The 19508-nt window shown below is 36.0% G+C and overlaps 3 protein-coding genes across 6 annotated transcripts; 1 reads left to right on the forward strand and 2 right to left on the reverse strand.

Annotated features, from left to right (window-relative positions):
* The first annotated feature begins 12 nt into the window (after positions 1-12).
* Positions 13-7744, forward strand: LOC124213833 (fibroblast growth factor receptor substrate 2). 2 transcript variants are annotated; one of them, XM_046615511.2, is made up of 4 exons: positions 13-50; positions 1103-1422; positions 1543-1931; positions 2387-7744. In XM_046615511.2, the coding sequence occupies exons 2-4, from the start codon at positions 1114-1116 to the stop codon at positions 3129-3131; spliced, it is 1443 nt and encodes a 480-aa protein (XP_046471467.1). In that variant the 5' UTR covers positions 13-50; positions 1103-1113; the 3' UTR covers positions 3132-7744. The 2 variants fall into 2 exon arrangements, with proteins under 2 accessions (XP_046471467.1, XP_046471465.1); XM_046615509.2 differs by having other exon boundaries at positions 31-198.
* Positions 7745-8091: 347 nt separating this feature from the next.
* Positions 8092-11780, reverse strand: LOC124213839 (putative ankyrin repeat protein RF_0381). Its single transcript, XM_046615521.2, has 2 exons — positions 10376-11780; positions 8092-9481 (listed from the first exon to the last, which is right to left on the reverse strand). Exons 1-2 carry the CDS (start codon positions 11461-11463, stop codon positions 8575-8577), a joined length of 1995 nt encoding a protein of 664 aa, XP_046471477.1. The 5' UTR covers positions 11464-11780; the 3' UTR covers positions 8092-8574.
* A 2463-nt stretch (positions 11781-14243) lies between these two features.
* LOC124215648 (serine/arginine-rich splicing factor 7) lies at positions 14244-19500 on the reverse strand. 3 transcript variants are annotated; one of them, XM_046619275.2, is made up of 4 exons: positions 19306-19500; positions 18101-18483; positions 15278-15460; positions 14244-14568 (listed from the first exon to the last, which is right to left on the reverse strand). In XM_046619275.2, exons 1-4 carry the CDS (start codon positions 19312-19314, stop codon positions 14523-14525), a joined length of 621 nt encoding a protein of 206 aa, XP_046475231.1. In that variant the 5' UTR covers positions 19315-19500; the 3' UTR covers positions 14244-14522. The 3 variants fall into 3 exon arrangements, with proteins under 3 accessions (XP_046475231.1, XP_046475230.1, XP_046475232.1); XM_046619274.2 differs by having other exon boundaries at positions 15278-15472; XM_046619276.2 differs by having other exon boundaries at positions 14246-14568; positions 15271-15472; positions 19306-19496.
* Positions 19501-19508: the final 8 nt, after the last annotated feature.

Consider the following 19508-nt stretch of genomic DNA (forward strand, 5'->3'; position numbering starts at 1 on the left):
TCAGTACTATTGGTATCATTGTGGTTTCAACCTCGAGTATAGTGAGAAGGGTGAGAAGCATAGCTAACTTCAGACAGATCATAGGGGGTAGTAGTTTTTATGACCACTCAAACGCCACTCGTAAAAATGCGTCATTTGCCAAATAATAAATAATCCCCCTTATTAATTTGTTTTGATGCATTGGATATGTTGCATTTGGTGAGTAATTAATAAGTCCTCATCATCTCTCGGCGTAATACAGATTGAGTGCTAGGATAGATTCGAGTTTCATACGAGTTGTTGATCGTTTCTGAAAGTGCTTTTCATCAGATATGATAATCCAGGCTTAAACACTTTTGACTGATTTTTGTTGAGATTCTCAAAGATAACACATACAGACACTCTCAATAATCATCGAGTCAATAGCCTCGACCTCTTCACCCAACAATAACAAGCACGTAACCATCTTTTTGCCGAATATGTAAACATTCTTGCCTGTCCTTTACTCTCAAACACAGTCAAATATTATTTAATAGTAAATTAATTATGAATCTTGGGTTGTGTAATAATCCTACTTATTACTAGGTTCGTGTTTAACCCCATAATGATATATTACTGCAGAACAACATCGTCAACCAAAAAATTTGTTACACACACACACACACACACACACACTCATATATATATTGTGTATATTTAAAAATACAATTTTCACTTCAACAAGTGCTAAATCAAGTATACCTAGCTAAATAATATTATTCATAAAACTGTGCTTGTCAGGTACTAACTCGTCATAAGAAAGTAATGTCTATGAATCGATTGCTTTCTTTGAAGAGCTTGTCGTTTGTTGATGGACATGTTCTTTTATAAGTTTTTTAATAGCTCAAATAACAGACATGTATTGCTGACACATGTGCGATTTTATTTCTGTTTCATATTTTTCATTTCATATAAACCCCATGGTTAATCAAATTTGTCTTGTAATATTTAACAAGAATGACCATATAGACATATACTTTCTAATATAATTAAGCATATTTATAGTATCAGAAAACAGAAGACTTGTGAACTTTTCTGAGTTTGCATTTATTATTATATAAACCTTTTCGTTTCTTTTTTTCAGATCAAAGAAGGATGGGGTGTGTTAACAGTCGGGCGGACATTAACGATCTTCATCCAAATATATTTCAAGTGATGAACGTTGATGATGCGGGCAACTTGATAACACCTGGTAAGCTAGAAATAACAGAATTAGATATAGTTTTGTATCAACGTGATAAGCAACCAGTCAAGTGGCCTCTACGCTGTTTACGTCGCTATGGCTATGACGCCGAAATATTCAGCTTTGAATCTGGAAGACGCTGTTCTACTGGGCCCGGCATTTACGCATTCAAGTGCCGTAGGGCTGAACAACTATTCAACCTTGTACAAACCAACATTCAGGTAATTGCCCATATACTCTATCAGATGCTTATTCATCCAATAAAGAACAATGCACATAAATTTTACATTACAAATGCACAGAAATCTCCACTTACACAATACCTTCCACTTGTCACTCAGGTTTGCAATAGTAGCGGAGATGATACGATATCGAGAGAACTGCCAGTTGCATCACATCCAGGATCGACGGTAACAATGCGAGTAATGATGCCTTCGGAGCCCAGTTATTTAGACCCAACTCCTGCAAGGAGCAACAGTCGAATAGGTCCGAGATTTTCTCACAGCCAGCAAAATGGAATTGGAAGATTAGGCAGCGTTGGAAGCAGTAGTGGCCCCATGTCACCCCAGGGTACTATGGGATCGCCATCACCGCCACCCATGCTTCCACCACCACCTCCAGTTCCCCATCCCCCTCCGTCCTCTCTCTATGTCAATGAAGAAGTGCTGACATCAGCCACAATCGAACGAGAACACAATAATAACAAAAGCCTTAGAAGAACTATGCAGAGGTATATTGCTGTTGATATTATTAATTAAGGCGGCTAGGTGGTCTAGTGGAGTAAGGCTCCGGTAAAGCATCGCTAGATACCAGGTTCGATTCCTGGCTCCGTCGTTAATTTTTCGAATTTACCAGTAGTTCAAAAATTATATACGTTTCACAAAATGAAAATTACCTCGTGATTAATATTAATGTTGATGATGCATATCCGCATTTCAATATTAGACGGTCATTGACTGTCTTACGAGCTTCGCACCAAGAAGCGTAAGATACCAAAATGTAAACACTTACAGACATTCTTACAAATGTGCTCGAAGAGGAAGAACACTTTCTATATTCACATTATTAATTAAGAGCAGTTTTAAAACTTCTGTATTTACGTTGAATCTTTTAAGTGAAATTTGTTATATTTCACTCAGTTACGAACACATAGTTTTAATCAGTACTCCTCAATTTTATTTGCAGGTCTTGTACAGTGAGTAGTACCACATCTAGTAGTGGTTTTATGGCTTTGGAACCTACGCCTCTACCTCTACCTACCAGTCAAGAATCCAGTTGCCGAAGTAGGCCACCACCTCTTCCAATGGCATCTTATATAAATGTTGATCTGAGCAGTGATGCCAGCCCACTTTCTCCGTCGCACAGTATTTCTGATTCAACGCCTTTGCGAGAAGAAGCCAGCGAGCTTGATGGTGCTCAGCATGCCTACATGAATATCAGTCCTGGGCAAGAACATTATGATACTGCAACGACTACAATGCGCACATCGTTACCGCAGGTACAACCTGACTGGGAGGATGAGCCTAGGCACTGCTATGCAAACCTTGAATCTAGTGATATAGAAGGATTGAGAAAAAGATTCTCAGGGATATCTACTGCAGAGAAATCTCCTCTGCTTCCCACCACTCCTCCTGCTGGGCCAGTCAGAGAGGTGAATTATGCCGTTCTGGACCTTGACCAAAAACATAACACAACAGCTGTGAGCCCTGAAGGTAATGTGAACCCTGCAAATACTCCAATTCCACCCGACTCACCAAATAAACCGTTGAAAGGGTATGCGACAATAGATTTTAATAAAACTACGGCTCTTTCTCATTCTGTTAATCCAAATCTTGTCAATGACAACGAGGGCTCTCGGAAAACTCGACACAATTCAACGATCAATGACTTGTCAGCTCCATCTAGACACAGCTCATCTATTAGCGAGTGACCCATACTATTATGTACCTTTATTATGCTACAGGTATTTCTGAAGAAAGTTTCTTTAAAAAACGACCCATGGCTTCGTACAATATGCCTGCTTGTATAGCTTGTCACTTTTGAACAAGAATTTCTCATAGAAGAAATTTTGTAGGTAGCATAATTACGAATCTAAATAAATTCTGATCTTTTTATCAATATGGGCTACGTTTCTAAAAAACTATACAATTTTCGAACTACGACTATGTTGTGAACATGATATAAGACAACGACACGTATTGAAACTAATGACTTGATTAATCGTCCTCATTTATATAAATATATTCACACTTCTTAGCAAAGATATTAAAAAGAATAGGAGACTTGGAATGTTACAGTATGTATCGAAATACCAAGAATTCAATCTGAAGCTATGGATACAGATTTATAGGTTAGTCTACCCTGTAATTTCATTTGAAGTGTAACCTGATTTGTTACGCCTTACCTCGATCCTTTCACGACCTCTTAAAGAAAGAAACAAATTTTCAGCAAATATTTTCATACTATATATTTACTAATGATACTGTGTGCAGCCGAAAAATACTCCTCAAAATTAAACAACGAAACAGAAAATGTAATACTTATCAATAGTGTGTCATTCGTTTTTTTTTTTTAAGTATAAAAATGTTTTTGGTTTCGGTTTTCATAGTTCATTTTTTATTTCTAAAAGAGAGTTGGAGGCTGACTTTTCGATCGAGGAAAAGAAAATGCTCAATGCCTGTACGACTTGCGTGACTCCAAGTTGTGTACAGTACTACATTTACTGTTGACATTGTAGTTGATACCTTTGATGTCAGCCGATGAGGTTTTGCATTCTATTTTATGTATTTCAATTCTACATATTACTGATCTTATATCGTGTACATGCACATACTCGTATTTGTACAGTTTAACGGCAGTTGACTCAGTGATATAATACGTAAATGTGATAGGTGTAAGGCCTATGAATTGATAGTAAAATAAGTACCACAAGACTCGTTCGAATATGTAATATATGTTTGATTGATAAGGAGCTTGATTCTGCCCAAATTGTAAGTAGCTTATTTTTGGACCATATGGCTTTTATGTCTGTTATTTAAGTGTAGACAAAACGTTATTTACAACGTTAATTTTTTTTGTTGGAATCAACTAAACTTTGCAGAAATCTGCCATTTCTAAAATTTTACTTTACTGCTCACGGAAATATCTCAACAATTCATGCCAGCAATGTATTGCTCAAATTAATAGAAGCAGACATGAAAAAGGAATCTGAATATTTCAGGAATTTCAAAGTTCAAATTTATTCATATATTAATATGTTACACATATGTGCGGTACTGGTAATGTAACAATTGCTGAAATTTTAGATGAAATCACAATCGAATCATTTCATGCTCGTTACAGTGTACTATTTTCACTGACCAATGCCATGCATATCGTTATGGATGGTCCTTGGTCTGTAAGGAATACTTAGCGTAGCTTTCCCAAAATGAATAGATTTTTAGATAATTGTAAAAAATATTATGTTAAGAGCAAATTTGTAAATAAATTCTATAACTTGTTTCGTACGAGTCTTGTGTTAAGAAAATATTATATAACGGACAATTAATAGCAGTGGTATATTAGGTATAGGTATATGCCAAAAGAATATTAAATGTATGTATAATACAGGCCAAAGAAATTAGCATAACCAGATTTTTTAATAAGCAAATAAATTTCTGGTACTTCCTTTGAGGACATTATATATTTTTAAACATTTATTTACGAATGTTTCATCAAATACCTGACAGCATGCTGTTGGTGTTTCATACGCACAATAAAGAGATTCATCAAATAACATATGAACTGAATATATATGTATATTTGTTTCTTATTTTTGAATCAACATAGATAATCGAGCAGATTCTCCATATAAATGAAGAAGTGAAATTGAATATATTGTAATTCGGTTTTACCTTTATGTCCTCAATATGAATGCTTACCAAAGCGCCATAGAGCACTTGCTCTCTAATCGAACTAAATGAAAGATGTATAAAACTATTTTGTAATCATAATTCTCTAGACAATTGTACATTGGAAAAAAGCACAAGGTTTTTAGAGATCAAGTATTTCATTCTGATATACAATATGTTAGACAACCATAGAGAATAATTATGAGATTTGAGTTAATTCACATCCATAGATACAATCTGGTTGTGATGAAATAATTGCTTCCACAAATACAATAATTCCATCCCAATTAGTACGGATTTTTGTAAAATTTGAAGACAATTTAGTGACAGTTCTATATTCCACAAATATTTGATCAAGTAGCATGACAAAAGTTTGATGAAATATTGGGATGAAAATGAATTTCTGATACTTGAAATACATACTGTGATTTACTAAACTATAATTAGAGTGAATTTTATAACTTTTCTTAGGTATTTTATTTTATTTACTTTTTTAAAGTGGCAGCAATTATAATTGTTTTGAATGTCTGAAATCTTGCGAGCTCTATGGTATATTAATATATTAGCTTCTGAAATCATGGTAAAATGGAATTTTGGTTACTATAGTATGGGAAATTCAAAGCATACTGCATATGTCATCGATAGTAGGGATCTCCTTGTCAGACATAGACAATAGATTGCTTATGGCCTATATTATGTTATTTATTATTTTCATGAGCCGTGCGAAATTATATTTAGATGTTAACCAAGATGGAAATTGTCATATACATATGTAGACTAAGCATTAGATTCTAGGTATCCAAAGTTTTGACCAGCCAAAGAATTTATCGATTCTGTTGATTCAGCTCACTGCATGATTTACCTTTTGTAAAATGTTACTTTTTATTATTGTAATTGCTATTATTATCATTATGCATAAGTATGAGATTAAAAAAGCGTACTGTTATAATCTATGGAAATATTGTGACAAGAAATGGAGCATTGAGATGTATACGGGGTAAAGTTGTAGCTTGAATGTGCAAATCCAATTGATTTGAATATCTAGCTATAACTTTTCATCAAAGCTAAACAAATAAACATCGAACTGATTTTATCCAAAATCTATTTAACAGAAATTTTACGTGAGCAAATGAATGAAATATTTTTTATCACCGATAAAGCAATGTATTTAGAGACGAATTTTGTAAATACAGTAGTACTTCTAAATTTCGTCTCTCTTATTTCGACAACGGGTCGTGCCAAAAAAATGATATTTATTTTGTAATTGTACATTCTAAATTAGCATAAATAAAATGTCAAATTAGCTGTAAAAATTAAGAATAGATAAAACACCTCGTTAAGTTGGAAAAAAAACAAAATCGAAAAACCAAAAAAAAAACTTGAAAAAAAAACGCAAGTACCAAACAATAAAGAAGCATTGCTCCATTTTTTCAGCTACAATGACACAACCATGTTTGCTATAGGCATGTACATCGAACTGATTTTTTATTGAGATAATAAATATATTATATGTACACAAAATTAGGTATTAGATCTATATTACACAGTCGAAGTGAAGGGCAACTCTCAACTGCCAAAAACTTATTAAAACAGGTTTACATCTGTTACAACTGCAACTTGTTACTCAACGGCTGCTACATTTTTTGCAACCCCTCAACGAAAACATTTTTCTTGCTCGGATTCAAACACCTAATTTAAACTCTTACAAGACTTTGTTATAATCTTGAATAAAATTGCACATTCCACCTTTGAAACTGAGTTCCTATAAATGAAACAAAAAATAAAAAAGAAATTTTAGTAGCGTTTCAAGTTGTACAATGCATTTTACATTTTTTTTTTTTTTATTCGCGAATCACCGATATATAATTGGCAACTATTTAGAGTACAACACATGAAAGAATGCAGTGATTTCTAACAGTTATATTTTCTGAGTAAAGCTAGTCACCATTATCCCAAAAACGGTGCAGTGCATATTGCGAGTCATCAGATCAAATTGCAATGCACCATATGTCTTTGTTGAGCACCTTAATTGAACAAACAGTTGAAATCAGTGCTTACAGGCAGTGCTTGTCAAAAGGGAAGAAATTTCTGCACTGAAATTAATTTGATAATGGTAGTTGAGATGTGGCCTAATTCGCATAGCACATACCATAAAAAACAGTATGCGATTCATGGATTTGTAGAAATAAAAAATAGCGACCTCAGGCTATAGAGTCGGAGAAAAAGTAGATAAGTAAGATGTAACCCCACCATTACTTTTGGAATACCGACGACGTCACATCTGATACCAGATTTTTATCTGTTACAAGAATTAATATACAAATTTATTAAAATGAATAGTGAAGAAAATCACAGTTGATAGTGTATCGATCTTTTTCATACTAATACTTACCAAGAATTGGTGTCCAGATGAATAGGTTACAGGTGTTCTATTGCCTCGTTGACACATCGAATACTTTTCCCCAATGACAAGTGCTATATTGTTTATTTTTATAAATCCATCATCAGGATATATCCAACATCAATGCATATTTTAATAAACTGTAGCTTATAGAATTATTTTATAAATAATTGTACATAAACAATCAAAGAAGCACATTTCATTCAATTGATTTGTGCTTCATTTTGAAATCATAACATATGGAATATACGAAAATGTTGTACAAGATCATGTTTTTATTATTAACAACAATACTTTGAAAATTACCTCATTCCTGTCAGAAAATTTCAACACTGATTAACAGGATACTATCCATCACCCGACAGTTTATGTGTGATTTCGTAACATCACAGCTGCTAGATGGTGAAGAAGAAAAATCATTGCAAGCTGCTCTAGCCAATCAGTTGTGAAAATAATGAATTTGTGAATCAGCAGATTGGATCCAACATCTAAAATTGTGCCGGTGATAATTTAAACAACCTTCAGAAAGTTTACTTCTGTGATGTTATTTTTGGCAAACAGAGCACTCACAGTGGTAAAAAGTGGAACGTTTTCAAGAGGAAAGGATCGATCTGAAACAATGGTACATAAATTTTGATGAAGAAAGAATATTTATTAAAAATATCAACAAATTCGTCTACATTCGATATAAGTTGTATTAATCGCTACGGCATTGTAAGCAATCCACAGGATAACAGTTTTATTACATAAAACTAGAACACATAGATGTGACTGTACAGTAAAAATGGTAATCAGTGTTAATCACTCACTGCATTGATAGAATATTAGCTATAGATATTTTTTTTATTACGAATACATCATTACCTGACATCTTTTGGTGCTGATGGCTGACAAAGTGAATCAGATCAAAATGAGCCGCAAGGCCAATTTGTTAAGAATTGACCAACAGCTGTTTGACAATTAATTCCCAATATGTAAATAATATCACAATAATTCGATGAATTTTCGAAGAAATGAGACAATTATAAAAATAATACAATAACATCATTGTATATAAAAATCGTTTGTTACTGTGAAATCATTCAAGCAGCGAGCTGTCGACGTCTTGTTAACTCGTGATTAATTAATACAGAGATATCAGGATGACGATGTAAAGTAGTGACACAGTAATTAGCAGTTTGACTAGGATCGGCACCAGCTTTCAACAAAAGTTTTACTGCGTTTACAAAACCGCTTTCAGCGGCAACTTGCAACGATGTTAATCCGTCATCATTAGTTTTCTCCAACTGTGCCAAAGGTGAAGTAACCAGAAGTGAAACAGTCTGATGGAAGCCTCTTGCAGAAGCTAAATGCAGCGGTGTATTACCTCCTGCATCCTGCAAGCTTGGATCCTCCCCAAGTTTAAGGAGACTATCAACAACTTCGGACTGGTTTTTTCTCGCTGCAATGTGCAGAGGCGTTTCACCATATCTGGACGTTATACCGGTGGGTGTGTGAGGGATCAGAAGGAAAGCTGTATTGAGCGCACCACACTCTAGAGCTTCGTGCAGAGGAGTTTCGCCACGGTCATTTTTTTGAGCCGGATCCGCTCCAGCTTCCAAAAGTGTTCTTATCATGGGTTCAATTTCTATTTTATGACTGTTGCCAAATGTTGAAGATGACGCCAACAGATGCAGAGCACTGCGTCCTTGATGATCTTTGGCATCGACTGGACCAACCTTTGCAAGGAGTTCGAGCGTTTTTAAAGCTATGTCAAAATTGTGATGAAGACTCTTTGAACTTTGTGCATTCGCTAGCTGCCGTGTCAAAATATGCAACGCCGTCAACCCTCCACCAGCTTCTTTCACCGTCGATGGACATCCATATTTTAGCAGCTCTTCTACTATCTCAAATACGCTTGACGGGCTGCCATTTATTATCGCACGATGAAGTGCAGTCTCACCACGTGGAGAACGGACCCCAGGATCACAGCCATTTGCAAGTAAGACCCTGTATTTACGTTAAATGCATTAGAAAAAAATTTCAATCTTGAATTATCAGCTAAAAGGTCATCTGCTCAAAAAATCTTTTAAAAGAAAAAAAACATTTGAGCCAGTAGGTAATCAGTTCAAAACTGAAAATGGTAGAAGGAAGCAGTTTCAAACAAAAATGTTAGAAGCTTGAGACCTAATGAGAATTTAGAAAAAATTCTAGCAGACGAAACAAATTGCACAACTGTAGCGACAGTCATTCTTCCACTAGCGTTGTTAGAAGTTCAACTTTATTCGCATTATGATTATAATGAACTTGAAAGGAGGATGTATTGCGTTATTTTCATTTTAGTATGTCATTTTGTGAATCAATATTGAAAATCTTGTTTAAAAATAGGCAAATTTCCGTCGAGTAAAATTAAACGAATTTCAGGAACTTTACTGAAAGTGAAAGTTACGATGACAACGGAATATAACGTACAAAGCGTTTGTAAATTAACTTGATTGTTCAAAGCTGTTAAAAGAAAAAAAATTAATCCTACGATTGTTAAGTATATACGCACACAGGATTTTTTCGTTTCGTATCGAAGTAGGTACTTATAGGTATATTCGGTGAGTAAATTCAATCGTTGCGGATGTTTGAATATTATGCGTGGCACGCGGGTATTAAATTCGTACAATAATAATGCACTGCGTAAGCGAAAAAATAATTCCGTTTATATTAATGCATGCGGACAAATTCATTAAGCAACACGGAAGAGGAGACCTAATATTATATGTACTGCATATACCTACATATGTATCATGTATATTTAATGCAATGTCTGAAATCGGGGTGGTACTTTTTGTTAGTCCAGGATGCCGCATACCGCATGCCTACGCTTATATTTTATTTGTTACTGTTTCTTTTTACCTCAGAACCGAGAGGTTGTGATTTGTTGCCGCCACAAGTAGCGGCGGATCCCCCGAAACGTTCCAATCCGGTTCGTCAATATTTTGAACAACGCCGCGTGCTATGAGCAACTCGACGCTCTTCGCATCTCCAGTACGAATTGCCTCGTGAAAACTCATCGCGCATCCCGGGTCGTAATCATCAAAGTTTTCTTTGTTCAATAATTCGGCGACCCCGCCTCTTTCGCCTCTTTCCTCGAGTAAATCAGAGCCCCTTGTTTCGGGGAAAAAAGAATTTCTTTTTGATCGATAAACGTTTTGATACGTCTTGATCTGATCACTGGACTTCGACACCTGAATCCCATTTTCTGTAACGCACTCATCCGACGATTCAGAGGCACATTCGTGCAATGGGATACTTTTAACTCCGTTTTCTTGAGAGTTATTACAATTGACAGACAATGCGTTACTGTCGATAAGTAATTCTTGGAAGATCGCGAGCTTTTCGCTTTTATTCTCGTCTGTAAGATTACAGCTCAGATCTTTCTCTTCGCGGACATTGCCTTCCGAGGTAGACGGTGATGTTCGATCGAAAGAAACGGCATCTATCAATTCCGTGGATAACTTTTCAAAGTTGAAACTATCTTTACAAGGTTTATCCTCGATTTTTGTATCCGGTATTTTCGAAGCATTAGATTTCTGTACATCAGTGGTCGAAAGATTTTCTTCCATGTCCGAAACCGTCTTCTCTACATTTTTTTGCTTACGAAGTATCAAACAAGTTTCCGATAAATTCCCTTGTTCGGAGCTTGTGCAATTCCCTTCGCCTTTATTTACTACTACATTTCCTACATCGACACATCGACCTGTTATCGAAGAATTTACAGTTTTATATCCTGCACAAGCCTCGGGGAATGGTAATTCCTCAGAATTTCGACTTGCGTCTTCAGAACTTTCATCTGCAGCTCCGTTTTCGAATCTAGAATTATTTACGGATTCATCCAAAGTTGTTACACTTTTTTGCGAAGCGAAATCCACCGGCACATCGCAATTCTTAACGTCTTCTTGCCGGCACGGAGAAATCGTATCGTCATCGTACGCGGCGGTCATCTTCCAAATCCCGTAGATTTTTATTACTTCAAAAATAATTTGAGTCAGCTATTGTTGTTGTTGTTGTTATTATTATTATTATTGTTGTTATTATTATTAATAATAATAATACAACAATGAGCGTTTTATAATCGTAGTTTGTTAATTCTGAATCCTTAAATCACGCATTCGAACTTTTCCGCCCGCAATTCACCGTCCGACTACTTCATTCACCTGTACGGCGGTCAATTCTCGAATGTCTGATACTCGGTCGCAAGAACACGATTCGCGGTAAGCGTAAGAAGACGACGGAGACGACTAAAAGAGACTAAACTAAAACGCGTCCACGCGATGCACGCTGCAACCTCCCCTCCTCGACAGAACACGACGAAACTCACCCGAGCATAGGCGTCAGCATTGAGGAATGCAAAGAAATTTTATGAAATAAGGAAATTTTAGATGGTTCCCCCGTATCTTCCGATCATCGATCGATTTCGTTTGACGTTTTAGTTTTGTTAATGATCTGAAAACGATGAAACTTATACCAATACTTTGATTAAAAACAAAGTAAGTTTTCAGTTACCGTATTGTTGCATGGAACATATTATCCGTAGGACTCCGCTGTCTGTATTTGCACAAGTGTTGTTCGCCGCTCGAAGCCACTTCGTGGTAAACTTACAAGTGAATATTTTGCTTTGCGCTAATTAAACAACGTATTCGCGTCTTGACACACGGAAATTAATGTGCATGTTGTAATACGATATGTCGACAAACGATTATTATAAGTTACTTAAGCAGATATTACAGTACGCTGCCGAGCTGTATTCTTTTCTTTGCAGTGCATACGCCTGCCTTCTCGTGTCTCTAATAAAAATGCTGGTTAAAACAATTAACCGTAATAATACAACACTTGGTACAAAATGTTCGAGCGTTACTAACGATCGTATGACGTCGGATAGATATTATGCTTGTACGTTATATTGAGTACCGTTGATAAAATACGTTTGTAGCACTTGGTGTATCTTTTCCTTTTCTTGCGCTTTTTTTCTGCATATTTTGTGTATTTTCGGAGATTATAAATAGTTTTCGCTGCACATACTTCAAAGGTCAATACTTCGACGATGTTAGATATTAAATGTGTACCATGAAGAGCTTAGGTGTCGCGTAATATTTCAAACGTACAATACGAATATTCAAATATAAATGTGTTATAGATATAATTTTAATGATTTTGGAAAAGAATGAAAATTAAAACGACCGACATATACCCAAATCCTCACGCTCCAATTCATTGTCTTACATTATCTTATCCGACTAGCCGTGTATACATCGAAATTCTGATTCTGAGGTTACAGTGTTTTTACTTCTAAAAATGAACCTTCCAGCCGCTGGGCGGCCAGTCGGAACATAATCCGTCCCTTCCTCGGCATTTTTTTAAAGGTGGGGAATATACCTGCCTCTATTTGCTAATACAGTTCGAATACGTAGTTCGTCTATCTTTTTCTGAGATCTTCTAATATTCCTGTTTCTAGTTCTAGTCGGTACATCGATTACAGAAAAATTGCGTATAGACTACCATTTGTACCGTGGAACTTAGGGTCTTATCTTTACCAAACAAAGCTAATAACAGTATACGCGATGTCTGTAAAACACTCAAGAAGTCCGATAATAAACGATATCTGTACATATATGTACAACAAATACGAAATTTGAACAGGAAGTGCTTAGAGAGATTAGAAAGTACATAGTTTCTAATGTTTACATTAGAAAAAAAAAAGACTTATAACGCATTCGTATATGCAGCAAAACGGTACATCTTGTATGAATCTACCTCGAAAGAAGTCCCAAAGTACCGGATGTGCATGAAAGATGATTAAATGACACTTGACCGTTTTATGTGAGCGTGTATTTTCATGATGCGTTTGCTTGAATATTCATTCCGTAAGCATTTCGCGTTTTGTAATGAAGAAGAATGCAACGGCTTCTTTAAAACTAACGGTCTGATCTCTCGACCACCGTAGCCAAGTGTATAGCAACAGATCCAATGTGAACCACGCGTACTTGAATAAGAGAAATCTTTTTCCAAAGCTAAACCACATGTGCACATGTGCGTGAAACAGCTTCTTCTCCCCTTGCGTTACATTAACTTTTTTTTGCCCTGCTTAAATCTTATGGATGACGGTTTGTCCGACTTGCTTGTCGTCGCTTCTAGTGCCAAGGGCATAAGAATGGCAGGATAGAAGGGCCCTTTATGCGTGGCCATTGAATAAAGTGTATTTTCAAGCGTTCGATTGCACGGCACATCATTCGTTAAATTAGAGTTGATTGCCTCTATCCGTATGACAATAAGCGTCGTCGGGAAGAGTACGAATTTATCAATAGCTACCGAAGAATGACAAAACCCGTACGTCGAATGGATTTTTATAAACTTGACTCTCCAAGTCATGATGTAGTCGATTGATAAATATTTTATGGCAATGATTGTTGTTATATATTTCACTTTGAATGATCAATATAACGATACCATGGAAGCTGATAATCTAAGAATTAATTGCCATTTGAATTCACGTACCGGATCTAAGTATGATACATGTGTTTCTAATGGTTCCGCGCTGATATTTGTCAGAAATTTGCGTTTTTTTTCCTTCAAATTTTTACTTGTCCTCGCAATGACGTTTCAACTATTTACACGGTATTAGCTATGTATAGTTTAAAAATTTTTCATTTTTCGCTTTATAAAATTATGAAGAACTAAAGCAATTGACGAGGACAGATTTTTAATAAATGAGACAGTCGATATTATGGTATAAGCTTTTTTTATTGATAGTCAACACGTATTGTTACGAATATGTTCACACTTTCACTCAAACGTCAAACCTTAGGTTATTATTATTATAACTACTGTTATTATTTATCGTGTACCATTATAATACGAAGAGAAAATATCCATACAAATTTTGAATCAGCTTATACGTTTATACATACTTTTCTTTTGTTAACAATAAGAAAGAGTGTCAGAATAATGGGGCATTGTTTGAAGCAGTAATCAATGTCTACCCTAATTGAATACAACTTAAATTCTAATCTTCCTTGGCATTCCCATTACGATCTCCAATTGCACGGCTCCTACATCGTCAAGGTGTGCAAAAAAAAAAAAAAACATCCATTTATTTCAAGCAATTATTTCTTCAAAATATGAAGGTGAATCCTTTTTAAATTCTAGCCTGATGTACACTGTAATTCATTGAATTTCTAGCTCGTGTACGATTCATGTTTTAACCCTTTGTGTGCACACTTCCTTAGAATTACGTACATTGAACACTGAGGCAAATAAACCGTAAGCAATTTTTCAACAATATAGCTCGATAACCTTGCTAGTTTTCTGAAAAGATGTATAAACACTTTTCGAAACTAACGAGTTATATTTTAATCCAGTATGGTCATTTTTCGTTCAAAAATAAGTAATGCAAAAGCAATATTTGAAGTCGACGATCATTCAACAAGTTATCGTGGGTAAAGGAAAATTTCCGTGTTAAAATGACTAAATGTTTAAACGGAAGGTTACAAATATACTTCAACACACTTTGCTTTTTACTTTATCTTAGTAAAAAACGTGCCAGAGTCTGTATGTTAATATTTTTAATGGATAACACATTGAAATACTTTGTTCCTGAAATTTCATGAGGAAAATACACCTACTGTCCTCTCCCGTATTATAAGATTCATTATATATAATCGCTGGAGTTTTTCAAAAACAGAAGAATCCTATGTATTTCTTTATTGGTAATCATGTATGTACTTGAATAAATACCAAATGCCGATGTTTACCGTTTACCTGCTGCGGGACCTCGAAGCTGACCTGGATTTGGTTCTGCGTGGACTACGATCTTTAGATACAGATCTGGCTTTACTGCGAGACCTGTCCCTATCTCGACCACCACCTCGACTGCGAGAACGGCTTCGTGAAGCTGAACGAGACCTGGAGTGTTTGCTGCGAGATCGTGAGCGTGATCGTGACCTAGAGTGAGACCTATAATGAACTTCACATTAAAATATGGATCGTTCGATCTGTGCCTATTATGTGTGTATGTATACGTAATTTACTATTGCAACTTTGAAGTTTTTTGTTCAACTGTTACCAATTTAGATGCATGCTTTGAGCACAAATACCAGTCCCTCATCGTTATGTTTTTACCTATTGACATCAAACCATTCGATTCCCTAACCAGATAATAATTAATCAGAGAAAATGCAATGGCTCATTTGTAGGTAGGCTGCTTACTTACCTACCAACTCATTTGAAACTGTGCTAATCGCATCAAACGAATCGTATAATTCACATGTGAGAGCTAAGAGCTACAGATATGTAGTTCTTGGCTCTCAATATACATAATACGAATATGGTTTCTTTTACGACTGTAGCAACTAATAAAACCAGTCAATTGTGATAAATTTAAGCTGCAGCAAATTGAGGTTTCTAATAATTTTCCTTCGTTTTTTTATGGCTCCGTTTTCTTGCTCCATATAGCTTGATGAATGCCCAACAAGTATTTTTTAGTTTGTTAGTTAGTCATCAGAGAGTATGATATGAATTTCGATTTGACTGTATGTGATAGTCTACAGCTATATTACATCAACATGCAATGTTACGGATTATTAATTGATGAAACATTCCTTTCCTAATTTATTGTATCATTTTCTTCTGTATCATGAAAATCAGCATTTCAATGAAACTGTTGTATTGATGTAACATACATTCAAAAAGATTAACCAACATATAGACATAAAAGAAACGTTACTTACAAATAGTAAAGTTTTAGCAACTGATCAGTGAAAAAATTATGGCCAAGTCAGTGACAACATAATGAGGTTGAAAATTTTGATATCAAACCAAAAGGATATTATCTATCTTGTTCCGATCCATCTTACTGTCCAACAACTGACACTTGGTTTCATCTTCGTAAGAACATACATGTCGTGTAAAAAAAAAAAACGCATCCCATAGTCTTAAGTAATACTCCCGAGATCGATTGGTTAGTCTTTTTTCGTTAATGATACATATTGCAATACATTCGTCGTATACATAACATTGCCTTTTGTTTTTGTCGAAATATCTGATTACTATTTTATTTATATACCATAATTTGTGACAGCCTATAGTAGACGGCTGAAGAACGCGTGAAGGCAATGGCCAGGAGAATGGGAGAGTGGGCGAACACATATGTAGACGAAATCGCGCGAGGGTCAGATGGACAGATGTACGGACGGAGAGTGGCTAGACGAGATGGCTGGACAAAGACTGTCTCTCAGTGAAGGGTACGGTACTACGACGACTAGGCGCGAACTGCGAGCAGATAGAAGAAGGCTGGATCTACCAGACGTGCCGAGGTGAGCAAACTCTTTGTCTAGGGTGATGTCAGTGGTCAGTGAAGTACCGAAGTGCGCAGAACTAGCCACTCCGTCAGCCATGTTTGTCTCTTTCTCTCTGTCTTTCTCTCGCTTTCTCGTAGAGTGCAGAAGGTAACCCAAAGTAGGTGGGTGCTCTACGCTGTAACTCTACGCAGTGTGTGTGTCACAAAGTGAACCCAAGTCGAATCACGCGAGAATCTCAGTAGATACACATTTCTCAAGCGTGTGTCTGTGTTCAGCCGCATCTCCTATAAATAACGGGCAGGATTACATCGGCTTCGTCCTCTGCCAGTTTACCAATTTATTTCCTAGCAATCACTCTTACTTATTTGACTCTTTAATCTTTTTTCACATCAATCAGCTATTCAAGACATTATCACTTTTCTATACTTCACCATTGACTTACATCTGATAGAGATTACTGCCTGGTAGGGTCCAACCTGTTTTTACCTCAATTTTATTCAGTTTACAATGAAGGGTCTAAATTTACAAATTGCCGATCAGGATACCGAGATCCATGAGCATTGTACCAAATGAAAGATAAAACTTTTCTTTCTATTTATAGAAAGAGATTTCTTTCATAGCATATGCTCACTTCCAAATTTCGTTTACCAAAAACAATTTACGGATTGCTCAGTTTTACAGCTAACGTACATCGAATTTAAACCACTCAGACCCCAGGACAAGCAACAAAAAAATGAATGGCTTTTTATATCTTCAGATAGATTTGAACCCTGCGAGCAATGACTCGCCACACATTTTGCCACAACCATCAAACCAACCTTGCCCACCTTCAGAGAATAAATGAAAATACATATGTTCACAATATGATACTTTATCAAGGAACATGTCTATCATTCTATAAAATATCTCGAACTATTTCTCATGTACAGTGTCTTCAAGACTGCCATTAGAACTGTACTTTATATGACACAAAAAAAAAAAAAAAAATTCCAAAAATCAATTCAATCTTTTCTTGCACTCAGAAATAATTTATCACATAAATAGCAGCAAATGCATTTAGAAAAATATTAATGTTTTGGTGAGTCAATTTCGGATACACCTGACTACTTGAAACTAACCATAGGCGACATTAATACTTATTAGACAGCATTGTATCAAGAGTAGGGAGAAGTGCACAGAGTCTCAAATGAATGCTAAATATATTGGGTAATATTTTTTGATGACTTGCTCTGAAAAATTTTTTATGACGTATGACTCCAAATTATTAATAAGCAAGATAACGAACCTGCGCCTACGAGATCCGCGATGCCGTGGGCAATCTCTTGCATAATGTCCTCTTTCTCCACACTCGTAGCATCGATCCTCTGGATGGAAAGGACGTCCGCCGCCACGTCTTGACGGACCACCCCGATCTCTCAGTCTTTTCCCATTCGAAGGTTCAACCCTTGCTCTTCGGCCACAAATAGTGCGACCGTCTAACCCTCTGACTGCATCTTCAGCATCACGCGCATCTTCAAATTCAACAAACGCAAAACCAGGAGGGTTTCGTGCAACCCATACGTTTCTCAAAGGACCATAATACGAGAAGGCATCTTCTAATTCCTGCTTTGTGGCATTACTTCCAAGATCACCTACATAGATCTTACAGTCGGATGGGTAGCGTGACATCTGTTGGAAAAATAGTTATATTTTTAGCATATAGAATCCTTCAAGTTGGTCAGAGTCAGTATAAAAAGTTGGTTTATTAGTAATCCGCGAGATTTTTAAATACCAAAAGTGTCTCTGATGAAGGGTAAAAGTGTCAGGGTAAGAAAAATTGATTAAGTTAATTAATTAATGGCTGTAGTCTTTAACTGCGTTATGACTTTTTATTAGTATTCACTTGCTAACAAATGCTCAGAGTCTCATAAAGTCCTAACACCAGTCTAATATTATCAACTTTATTCAACAGGACTTAATTTTCTTATTTCGGCACCGTCTTGATCAAAGTGGTTAAAGCCTCTTCAATTTATGTAAATCAGTCATAAATTAGCCAGTCATTTCATTAGTTGAAAATGGTTTATAAATTTTACGTGAATACGAGGCTCGTAAGTAATTAAGTAATGTGTTATCGACAAAATACACTGAATTATGAGAGGGCGCTAACTGGAGGCTCCATGATTGAGAATAATTTGGGCATTGTAAAGAACTTTTGGCGTCGCTTTGAGAAACTGATTCATCGTCATAAAATTCATATTCTGCGCTAAAAAATGTACGTTGGAATTGCGTGCAATTATACAAGCCTACTGAAATTATTACTATACATTGTTCTTCTGGAGTTCATAATTATGTTTAATCGCCACAGGAAAAAAATTTGCACAATTTGCTGTATCTGTATTCTTTGACGCCATCTTTGCAACCACCCAAATCCACACCGTCCAACTGCCTGTGTAACGCAATACACTAAAGTAAAAATTTCACCCCGTTAAAAAGATATTAAGATTCACCTACCTTGTTCATTATTGAATCACGTTATCGCCCTCATACGTGCAGAATATCTTGTCAGGATTAATTAATTTACCGCAAGAAAAAGCCGGCTCTGTCTCAGCCGCACGGCGTCGTCACCCTTTACCACTATCGATCTCTTCTCGAGAAAACAACATGGCTGTCGCACAAGCCCACCAATTACACCTCCGTGCCCTCCGTGACTAGAC

The sequence above is a fragment of the Neodiprion pinetum genome, chromosome 3, assembly GCF_021155775.2.
Source record: "Neodiprion pinetum isolate iyNeoPine1 chromosome 3, iyNeoPine1.2, whole genome shotgun sequence".
Taxonomy (NCBI): Eukaryota; Metazoa; Arthropoda; class Insecta; order Hymenoptera; family Diprionidae; genus Neodiprion; species Neodiprion pinetum.